We start from the raw sequence: 12672 nt of genomic DNA, 5'->3' as shown, positions 1-12672 counted from the left end.
TGTTAACTGTTTTAGTGAAATGTAGTCGGAATTTACTACAAATTCTCCTGCTTTTCAAAGCATATTTAAAGAAAAAAAATTCGTCGTTTGCGTGTTATAAATGACAATGTAATAAGTAAATGACAATTAAGTTTGGATAGTGGGTGACGCCAAAAGAGTTATCCTTGTCATTTAGTAACGATTACAAATGACGAAGACCTTTTCAAATTTGTCATGGTATTGCAATAAAATTGGAAATTAATCTAACTAGATTAAAATAAAGTAAGTTGAACTGATTAAATATAGAAACTTCCTTCATCTAAGTAATGCGATACATTTCAAATTTTGATATATTAAAACACTAAGTTAAAAAAGGAGATTGATTTCTGATGAACTTATAAAAAGGCGTCGGCTTTAAAAACACAGTTTTATTTGGGAGACACAATGTTACTGAAATATCATCATATAATATCATTAAATTCAACGAGAACCAATTCTCCTTCACTAAAATGATGTAAAATATTGGAGACAGAATCCAGATGCAATCCTCATCAAATGATTACAGTTCAAATTAGGGCATACTTTTGATGCGAAATGGTCACCAGGCTACTTTAAAATGGGAATTTAAGAAGTTTAACAGAATACCTTTAGACTTCAGTTGGCGTCAAAGCAAATTCATCAATAAAATTTTCAAAGGATTTACAAAATGTATAATGCATAAATGAGTTAGACACTCAACTATCAGATTTAGTATAATTGGAAGAGGAAAAAAATCCAGAACATCAATTTGGGCTTTATTTGCCCATATTAAAAAAGAATTATAACCAGAAGGTGTTTAGCAAGAAATAAACTCTTCTAAGAAAATCCAATAAAATGTATCGTAATCAATGAAATTAATAACTTAATTAAAGCTAATTAGAATAAAAATTCACTAAATAGTACTTTCCTTTCTTCAAGAGATACACACAACAAATTCTTTAGATAAAAACTATTTCTGAAGGTAATTTCCTTTTCCTGTAGTTTATCTCAATGACTTCAGTTTCTTCTATAAGCTTTCTGCGTGTTTGTCGAAACAAATGAATCAATAAATTAATCAGAAATTATGTTTACGCCCCGTAATCACATCTTCCCAATTTTTACTTATTTATATAACAGGCTCGCTTGAAAGGGAATCAGCGTCGCGTGTTAATTAATTGCTCAAGAACCATTCACCTTGAGAGCAATTAACGATGATTGTTCCAGCGATACTCTAAACAATACGAAGAAGAAATATGTGAACAAATTCCATCTTTTGTTTATTCTATCCTTTGATATTTTTTCATTTCCTCTATTAACTAATTAAATGTTGTGCAATGCTCAGGAACTATGTTTTCGAATGGCTTTAACAAGGTTTCCATTAAATATAAGGTGATTCATAAAGAAGTATAGACTTTCAATACGCTACAAATCAAGAATAATATAAGATATTACATGTCACATGCAACAGAATTGTATGGGGTTATTTTATGTTATGTTAGAGGAAATCGCAGATGTTGTATGTGTGACCCCTTAGAAGGGACAATACACTTTCTTTATGAACACTATACAATTTACCTTAGGGGAATCCCGTATGTGTTGTACTGTGAATTTGTGATTTTGTGTGATGAAAAGGGAACATTGTACTTGTGTACCTTCCCATTGGCATGAAATTTTGTTTCAACAGTGAAAACTATGTGATCGCCAAAGTCGTCATTTTCAAAACAAAGCACATATCGGCACAAAATTCAAAGCGCTTTTGTTTGTCAAAGCCATTTAGATTTTGCAACACCTGCACTTCATATGGAATCATTTTCAGCTATTTTCTCAAATTTCTACAGACGGTGGGCTGAGAAATTTGCACTTCATGACTCACCCTCGGTATTAATTTTTCCGGACTTCGTTGAATGACTTTTTTGGGATACTGTCAATGGTCCAGGACTTATACCTTTGCATAAACAGCCCGTAATTTTAAATTTCTCATGCCACTGATAGGTAGATTTTCTAATTGGAATTCATTTTCCGAATTGTGATCGAAAATGCCATTTGCACAACAGTTTCGGATTCCGTTTTACTAAATTGTAGAAGACAAAAAGCCTTTTCCACTGCAGACGCTGCCATTTCGACTGACTCGTTTCATGATACGCATGCTATTGCTTATGTGACTTCTGTCAAGGACGAAACACAAAATTTAAGACTGCATCTACGTTACGATTCGCTAAAGTGCTTCTTATCTTTGTCTGTTATTGTTTTACAGCATCTAGAAAGTGTTTACTTCTTCATGAATCATTCTTTATTGGATACGCTTATAGGATTACACATGAATATTATACTAGTCTGGGTATAACTTTATTCCAGCTTATAAGGGAGAAATGTAATAGTTATATATAAATTTAATGGATGGAAATAATAATTAAGTTGTTATGATAACACAAATTTCCGGAATATCATTTCAATTCGAAGTGCCGTGTTTTGTAATGATCTTTAGAATTTCAATATTTGATAATCTTAAGATTGTTACGGCTGGATTTTCTAAAAATGTCTTTTCCTATATGATTTTCCTATTTCAATGTTAGCTTTAGAAATTAATCTCAGTACTTATTTCTTTCTCCCATAGAAAGTGCAGGATTAGAAATCATTGTAATAACAATAATAAAATAAAAATCATCTGGAAATTATGTCGAATCTGCACATTTCAAACTTCTCCTGAGAAACCGACACAAGTTTTTGGAACGAACTCTGTCTGTCTGTCTCTCTGGGAAATTAAAACCGTTTGGAGCTAGACAGAGGAAATACGGTAACCTCAAATTTGTAGATTTTAATTAAGTCTAAACGAAATGCATTCATAGTAAGTTTGTCTATAGATATGCAAAATAAACTTAATAACTAGAAAAACATAAAAATAGGGGACTAAAATTTAGAACACGGTTTTGATATGTTTGTTTGATAATTTGTTTTTAAAGCTGCTTGTCAAATTTGTATTTCATCTGTATCTTTAAAATATTCAAAATATTTATTTGATTTTCTTCATTATGCAGTGAAGCACAAAGCGCTCATATGTGGGAGCGAAATAAAAATTTGAGCTCTGATGACATTTACAGCTTTTGCTAAGTTCCACAAATTTATGTGTGCGTGTGGGAAGGGACGATAATACTTTTATTAGGGCGTAACCAAGAAATTTTGGGGGGATACCGTATTTTATGGAATTAATAATTAGATTAGAATGATAATAATCAAAATTGTATAGTTCGAGAGAATAGATAAGATGATGATACATAAAATTCTAAGAATTTAATAAAAAAATCATTTATTTGAAATTATTGATGAAAAAAGTGAAAATAGACATTCAGCTCCTTATTTGTATTGTACTTGCAGAAAATAATATTTTTTTCAATTGTAAAGGTAATATTATAGATGAAAAATGGTAGTATTTTTGAAAATATTTAGATTTATTAACATCATTTTCCGCTTTGCTTTTGCGGTTTTAAAGATTTAACAGTTTACGTCTCATACAGCTGCTCGTATTAAAACTTTAATTTGCCATTTGTAATGATGTTAATTTATTTTTCATTTAAAACTTATCTTACGAAGAATTGAAAATAAATATTAATAAACATGATCTTTCATTTTATATAATTTGAAATATATATATATATATATATATATATATATATTTAGCAAATATATATTTTTTATACTTTTCTGTACCAAAATTTATTTTGATATTGTTAATGTTGCTTTCTCTATTACTGTAAAATGGCCCAGAAACAACCTTCGCAATATTGCATGACATTTCAAATATAATAGAACATTGTGGAGATATCATACAACATCTTGTGCTAATAGGATAAAATAAATATACAGACTCATTTCAAATATAACAAGAACCATTTACAATACGTTATATTCCGTTTCTCAGACTCTAAGTTTAAGTTATGCATTTTCAAGACACCTAAATCGAAGAAAAAACAGAACACAAATCTTTTTTGTATGAAATAGATTATAGAATATTTTTATTTCTGTCCTATTCCTCTAAATACAAGAATCATAAACTTTAGAAAATTTCGCGTTTAACACTGTCTGTAGCGTCTAACACTATTAATTTTCGCATTTAAATGCTATCTTTCTAAATAAACAAAATTTTATATTTATAATAAATCCCAAAGATCAGATAATTGGAAAGTGATAATCAGATAATTGTTTATATTTCTTCATTGAAAAAATCTTTAATATTAAAAAAAATAACCTTTAAAAAAACTTGTTATCTTGTTCAAAGTTTGTAAACCTTTCGATTTACTTCATATATGTATTCAGTAGCTTAGACAAGGTCCTATACAAAGCATAAAAAATAAGCATGCACAAAATAAAGTATAAATACATCAATTTTTAGTTGGAAAATGGCATAAAACGATATTTCTTTTTAAATTTAAAACAAAATTGGATTTTTAATGTAAAATTTTCTTTGCCGTACCAGAAGCCTTTAACTCTGAAATACATCTTTTCATCCCATCTAATTTCTAATTATTTTTTATTACCTTTCTACATAAATGCCCCTAACCTTTTTTTTACATACCTTTCTTTTTATTGAAAAAAAATGTAAACTAAAGAACAATGAATACAATTCGTAGATTTCAGAAAAAAAATATGGGGAAACATTTTCTCCTATAATTTTATGCTTTTATATAAAAAAAATGATTAATATAAAAATAAAAGGTTGCTTAAATTTACTCAGAATTTTCATTTGTAGCATCTAATGTACACATAGATTGATATGAGAATACATAAATATAATATCTCTTGTTCGATTCAGTATACTTTGAAAACCAATGCATCAAAATAATATGAAGAAATTCGTATCATATTAAAATATATGAGAATGAAGACTGATAATCAAGCAGTTCAAAAGAAAAAAAATATCGTCCAATCAGAACAATCGATATTTCGCAATATTTTAGTTTTTCATTTCTGTCATAAACAATCATAAAAAATAATTAAAAATAATTTAGTTAGAAAATAAACTGAAATCGGACTTAGACAGAAAAAGTAATTGAAAGGCTGAAAAAACTTGATTCAATTAAAAAATAAAATGGATCGAGTACATTTCTGTGTTGTTGGCTCTGGTATCTTAAGGTTCATGAAAAGCAAGAATTGCCTTTGCATACAAAATTTCGAATTAATCGAGAATAGAAATATATAGGTTAGAAACACTTAATTTTGAAGCATTCGAATAACAATAAAAGATAGTAGCTTTGAAATTATTTCATATGGTTAGCATTTTTTTCAGAAAATTAATGTAAAATTCATACTGCCCAAACTCTGAAGGACAGATCTGTGTTTTGGGCGGTCTAGTCATCGTAATTTAACTGAAACTATTATCCGATAATTTTTAGTTTAACTGCTCACATAACAAGCGGAAGTAATTTCCTCGTATTATGTCTAATGAATGTTGTTCTGTATTAACTTTACGTCATTTGCAAACGTACAATTACCAAAAAAAAAAAACTTTTTGAGTCCGAAATGTGGTGATTAATCGGTAAGATAGAGTTGATGAACAAGAAGTGGATGTTTAATTTTGACATCCTTTTTCTGATTTGAACTATAATTCGACACTGAAGTAAAATTATAGTCATGCATTCATGTACCAAATTTCATATATCTAACTCATTGCGTTTTTGAGTTATCACGTTTGCATGCTCACAAAGTACAGACCCTCAAATGGTCAACCTTTTATCATATTTTGTCATACATTTGATTAGTTTCTGCAATTTAGATATTGAATCTATTTGCAAAATTGTTTTTCTGTTTAGTTCTATTCGTTTTGTAATCATTGTGCTAACTTATATTCGGGTCAGTCACTGAATGGGCAGACATCTTCTGAATAGATTTTGCTCAAAGTTTGAAGGCATCTACAAATTTGAACAGTCATCTGACCAAATTTCATCCACCTATTTCAAAGCATTTTTGACTTAACATGCTCACAAACAGATAAACGGATGGACAGACATATTTCCAAAAATGTATTTCCCGGTCTCAGGAGTGGAATCTGAAACAAGGATATTCATAAAAACCTCGAGTTTGATTTTTTAACTATACATTCTCTTTGTATATTTCGTACATGCGAATGTAGAAAATGTCTGACAGCAATTTTTTTGCACTCTTTCTTTGAAACAAAATCTATTTCTCTTTTGGCCTGGAGATCCAATCAAAAACTGAAAATAATCGCATTACTCTAATAACTCTATATCTTTTACAATATTGTCATTATATTTTCAAAATTTCGAAGAACATTGTAAAGCTATCAAGCCAAATTTTGAGCTTATGAGAAATTATTATGATTTATATAGATAAATTATTCTTGCAGCTAAATTCAGGGTGCCGTATTCTCGCTGAAAATATATTTCGATCATTGATAAATCGCATTATTTTGAATTAAATATTCCCTACAGGCCTGTAGGGAATATCCACATAAAATCCGTAGTAAGCCCAGGAAAGTTTTGACTGCTATAGATTCGATATAATATGATATTCTTTTATTAGATACCACTATTTACTTTTAAGAAATAGACTATTATTGTAGAAGTTTAATCCATTTTTAATATATATAGTTATTCTTCGGAATATTATCGTCTTTTTTAAACACGATTTAATATTTTAGGAAAAATGAATATTCTATTCAAGCATTTTTTTTTCAGAATTTGTCAAGTATGTCAGTTTCAAGATTATCCAATTATTACGGTAATCGCAACGATAATGCACTGTCCATTCTCAATTGCAAATGTTTACAAGTAAATTAAATTTTGGTCACATCATAAGTTGCAATATTCTATAATATTTTTTTGTAATATTGACCATTTTTGTGTATTTATAGTATTTAATTCAGACTGTAAGACCTTGAGTGGAAGACAAAGAATAACTCCGGTAACCCATCTGGTCACCAAAGGCAATTAGTATGACATTAAATTAAATATTATTTTATGAAATCTATTGATGTATTTTATTTTTATCATCTAAAGCTAATTCATTCTAGTTTTACTATAAAGAAATTTTGAATAGAAAATACTAAGGTGTTTCAATGGCTACTTAAAACTATTAAGCAGACAGATGTTACCATTCAATTTATACTTTTCAAATTGCTTTAAAACTTTTACTTCGTCATACTTTCTTCTAAATCATAGAACTCAGTTTTTAATTAGTATAAGCTGCGTAAAACTTGTATTCTAATTTATGATGCAACATTTTCTAATCTATGTGCTGATGAAGGATGTTAATTTATGTTGTCCCATTGAATGAAATGTAGACTGAAATTATTCCGGAAAAAATACATCCAGTCTGTCTACAGTAAAAAAAAATGCAATTGGCACAATAAGGTTTAAAATTCTTTATTATATACAAAACAAATACAGAGTATCAAACACAGTCGAAACATGTACAAACGAGCAGCGCTTGCAGTTAGCATTCGAAAAGCGCTACTAAACAACAGCGACAGTATTAAAGCGCTCAGACAGAACTCGCTGGGGATCAACTCTCCACCAAGAGATTTCGTTCAACTATTATTCTCGACTCATCTATGTGCCTCTGGGTTTATAGTTTCAATGGAAGGACATCGAATATTTGCGAACAAACGCTGGAACTCGGGTACTAATGGAAATATGGTCAAACTCCTTGAATATTCAGGATCTTTTATTTTTGTTGTTTCGCCTTAATGTCTTCTCTTCTTTAAACTGGTATCCATTTCAACAGCCATTAACATATCTCTTTATTTCTTACAATAAAACTAACTTCATAGGGTTGAAATATTATAAATTCGAGACAATATATTGGGATAAGCATTTCAGTGAAAGATATCGCTGATGGAAAGATGATGTTGGTGATAATTTACTGATTCCTTCATAAGAAAAGGTGGGAATTGGATCTATTAAAGTCGAAATAGAGAGAAAGTGAAAAATTAGGATAATGGTTTATATATTTCCAGAAAAGAATTATGCATATTCTCTCAAATGATGCTGTAAACGATAAAGATACTTTTGTTGAAATTGCATTATGCATAATTACCTACATTTTGAACTAATGAGTTTTCATCAACGTTAAAAAGCATAACTTACAGAAAGTTCATTTTAATTTTGAAAATATTATTAACTTCATTCTTCCTTTAAAATGATTTACAGCTAAGGATTCTCCAAGTTCATGATGAAATATTTGGTTTTGGGATTTCTTTTCTTAAAAATCAATTCATTGTTAACAAAAGAAATAGATCATGTAGAAACGAACACTCCATTGAAACATACTTTAATAATTAGGATTGGTTTGAAATGATGAGTTAATTATTATTGAGTTAAAGCAATTTATTTAGGATGCGATTCGTTTTTTCGACATTCATTCACAATTACTTTTTATAAATTTTTATAAGCATTAATTAGCATCAAATCCCTATTAATGCCACATTTTCGAAGGCATCCAGTAATACTTTGGTTAATATAAAGTTCTTAAAATCAATAAGTGTAAATTCATTTATTAAAGAATTACTAATATTCAGCACGAAAGCAAAAGGAAGTTATTAGCTGCAAGAAGTTTTATAAAGAATTCTTGTTTTGTTGCCCAAAGCAAGAAGATTAAGTTATATATTAATTTCATTTCACATATGTGAAAGCGTTTCTTGCCAGTTTATTTGAAATAAGAGAATAAATCAAAGTCAGAATTTTCTTTTACCAAATTGAAAATTTAGTTAACATTGAGAATAAAAGATGGCGCTACAGGCGATCAGCAACGAGCTGCAGGTGTAATTAAAGGGAATCTAATTTGGAATCTCATTCACCAATCTTATTTTTACTTCAAACTGCATTACGTTGTTGCTGCAAAAAGGGGTTATATTGAAAAGAACGTAGCATAATTTTTTGTAACAGTCCTTGCAACATTATCATGGTGGTTTTTATTTTTCCAATTTTGCAGCGCCACCTTTGGGTGATAACTTTAACTAAATTTGAATTTGGTAGGATACAATTTCCTGATTTTCTATGCGTGAGGCGGCAAAGCCAACATTTCTACTGCATTCCATCTTTTTTAAATTGATTTTTAAAGTCCATCAGTCATTTTTGGGACACGTTATTTTCGAAACCATTTGGCATTGGCATATACTTCGAATTGACAAAATGTTCAAAATCAAGTGAGAAATAAAATCGTAAATTGTTTGTGTCATTAAATACACACATGAAAAAGTTTCAATGTCGATTTTTTTTACATAATCCTAGAATTATTATTATATATACTATTATTATAAATTACTGTTATTATAAAAATATTATTGTATTACTTCTATTATTATAAAATATTATTGATATGGAATCAATTTAAATTTAAAAGGAAAATTACATTCTTCTGCGACATAAACTGATTTAAGAACAGTTGATTTTTATTATTTTAAACCAATTAACAGAGGCGTCGAGAAAGCACTGAACATTAATTCTATACCCTTGTTTCAAGTGGTTATCAAAATGGTTTAAAGTCATTGAAAGCAGTGATAGTCATAGCTTCACAGTTCCGAATATTTTAGCTCAGAAGTAGAACCTTTATTATTTAAAATGTCGCTTTGTGATATTTACAGAAAAAAAAGTGATTAACAGAAACTAGAAGTTGTATAAAAATTTAGGTGATTTTTTTTAGCATAAAATATTTGTTAAACCCTCTAGAATAATCTTTCAAAAGTAAGTAAATATCCATCTCTTATTGGATAAGAATTAGTGTAAGCACCCTATATAAATTAATACAAAAACTATAATACATTAATTCCACAGTTCAAAGAAATCGATGATTCGATTGCATTGTTTTTGGTCAATTAAGTTCTTGATGTCAGTCTGCCTCAATACTTTAATAAAGTGAATTTTTTTGAACCATAAGATTCAAGACAAATCCTTGGATAACTCTAGGATAGATGAGATTTCTATTTGAATAATTCATTGTTCTTCTGACTCTTTATTCCAATTCTGTAGTATACTTCTTTGGAATGAAGCCAGCTGTAAGAATTATCGAAAACAATCGTATCTGAAAGAAAATAGATTTTGACTAGTTGTGATATAATTTTTTTCATCAGAAAAACAAAAGCGTACACAAAAATATACAGAAATAGTAAAAAGTCAAAAAATATTTAATCTATTAGTCACAATGCAGACATTGAGACAGACATGTTTCCATACAAGAGAAAGTACATAATGTCAAAATATCATTCCTCTAATAGTTGGCTCAAAATTTGAAAGTCTACACTTTAAACACTAAGCCTATAAAGCGTTTTTCTTTGGTAATTAATTCTTGGGCTGTGGTTATACGCATTAATTGTGCGAAAACCAAATATGTATTTTGGACGCTTACTAACAATCTGATTGAAATCACTGAATTTCAGATATATTCTCAAGATTACACACCAAATTCCATTCATTCTTTCCGTTTTTGAATTATTGGATTTAAATTCATGCGAAATTGTCAGACTAGGTCGGTTATCCTCTCTTTGGTACCAAAGAGAGGATTTATATTATAGATGCTAAATCTGTGTACCAAATTTTATCTGTCTAGCTCTTTACGTTTTATTGTAATTGTGTTCAATCGTACACTGACAGTCGGATAGAAAGATATCCTCACGGTGAATTTCGTACAAAATTTGAGAGAAGTCTCCAAATTTGTGGAAAGATCACATATCAAAGTTCATTCGTCAAGCTTAAAAAAGATTTTGATTCATTGTGTTCATAGACAAATTGATAGAGGAAAGGAAGATATAATTCCATAAATCTGTGTTTTTGAACTCAGGGAGCTCTAAAGCGTAGAGTTGCGTCAAAAAAATTTTGAGCTCGATTTTTTCTTTTGATGTTAATGATGCATTCTGTTTGTATAGATCGTATTTGAGAATGTAAATATTCTATAAAATATAGCGATGATAGTTTTAAACACATTTAGTCTTCCTTATTTACTTTAGTCAATGAACCAAAAATTAATGACAAAGGAAATTTTTGTATCATGCATAGATAAAAATGAAAATGAGGTCATTTAGCAAACTGAAGTATCAACCTGACAACTTTTGTATACGATGCTAAATTGCCTTTATGCATACATTTTAAAGGAAACAGGTCCATATTCATGTTTTACTTCTAAGAGAACCTTCAACGCATCATTCGACCACAGTGAAAAATTCTCCACTTAATCAGATACCGATTCATGGAATCTCTATCCTTTTTACCGGTTTCTATGATTTCCCTGATTCTTTAGTATGAAAATAATTACATAACAGAAATAAATAAAGTAATAAATTTCCCTTCAAAATAATGTAATGAAATTAATTTCTATTTAAATTATATTGATTGTTCTACACCAAATCCATATTCTCATCTTTTCCAAGTGTATATCCAGTGACTCATGACAATTTTAATTTAGTTAATTTTTCATCGCATCTTGACGTTTCTCAAGCTAATATAATATCTTCTCAGAAGTATACAGTTGAATTAAATTATAATTTAAATTTGCTGCATATAAAAAACAATGGTACTTGTTGATATTTTAGTCAAATAATTATTTAAACAAATTCAATAACTGAAGTGATAATAATGTTATTACGTAAGTGAGAAAAATATTTTATAATTTATTTAACTTTTTTTCATAATAAATAATTTTAAGAATAGAAATGCTTAGTTTAGATTCCTTATTTTAGTTATTTTAACATAATTCTTCCGTTGTTTTTTTTTTCATGCATCTGATTCATAATTAATTGCGATTAGAATTTGGTGATTTATTTTTGATCGGTGCGTCATAAGAAAAAGTAAATTGCTCCAGTCTATTGAATGACATTTTTTTCAGTTGGCCAAAAAATTACATACATCTTGACGTCGAAAAACTCATCAAAATTCAAGCCATTAAATCTTCAATTTTAGTCAAAGGTCTTAAGTTTTCTCCTAATGTGAAAAGTTAACGTACATTTAATGTATTTTATGCATCTCTAAAGTTTTCAAAATATGTAAATTTTTATTATTTTTTCTGTACCAATATGCGTTTTCTCTATAGGTTTTTTGTTGTTTGTAAGTGTTCAAAGGCATCAAGTATCGTTTGTTACTTCATGTTAGGTAGGGTTGCTATTCGGCCGCCCCATCAAGTTTCCCGTATGGCCTCTGGCTAAGTGGGGATATTACTTGCATTATTGATTGATCTTAATAAACATTTTTGTCCATATATTAAATTTTCATTTTAATTAAATTTCTGTTTTTCATTGTACTTAAGAATTAACTCTCGTGCACAGCTTAACCAATTACTGACAATTGAGATTAATAGCATTAATTGATCAATGCCAATCAACTTTGTTATAAACAACATTTTATTTTACCAAATGAAAACATTTAAAATTATATCTGAATAAATTTTTTACTAACTATCCATGTATGCAAACTGTCGAAACTGATAATCGAAATTCTCCAGTTAATGAAACTAAGAGTTATGCTGAGATTTCATTTTAAGAAAATGGGGGATGGAAGGGGACAGACGGGCATTAGTTATGTTTTTAAATATCATCAACTTTCAATTGAAGAAAAAAATGAATGACAAAATGGTGAAATGATTATGGTTAGAGGACTTATTCTATGATTTTATCAATTATTTTGAATGCATAAATGTTTTTATATAACGACAAATTCGGGTTAAATTTTTTTCGAA

The 12672-nt window shown here is 28.8% G+C and overlaps 1 protein-coding gene across 1 annotated transcript in view; it reads right to left on the bottom strand.

The window, feature by feature from the left end:
* Window positions 1-7357: 7357 nt before the first annotated feature.
* The window catches only part of LOC129968753 (SEC14-like protein 2), a 37300-nt gene continuing 31985 nt past the window's right edge, over window positions 7358-12672 (bottom strand). The window contains exon 13 of the mRNA XM_056082972.1: window positions 7358-10029. Coding sequence (XP_055938947.1) covers window positions 9929-10029 — 101 coding nt within the window. The 3' untranslated portion in view covers window positions 7358-9928. The remainder of the gene's footprint in view (window positions 10030-12672) is intronic.

This window comes from Argiope bruennichi, chromosome 5 (genome assembly GCF_947563725.1).
Source record: "Argiope bruennichi chromosome 5, qqArgBrue1.1, whole genome shotgun sequence".
Taxonomy (NCBI): domain Eukaryota; kingdom Metazoa; phylum Arthropoda; class Arachnida; order Araneae; family Araneidae; genus Argiope; species Argiope bruennichi.
Note: the sequence above shows the minus strand (reverse complement) of the source record. Positions and strands in the feature narration are given on the sequence as shown.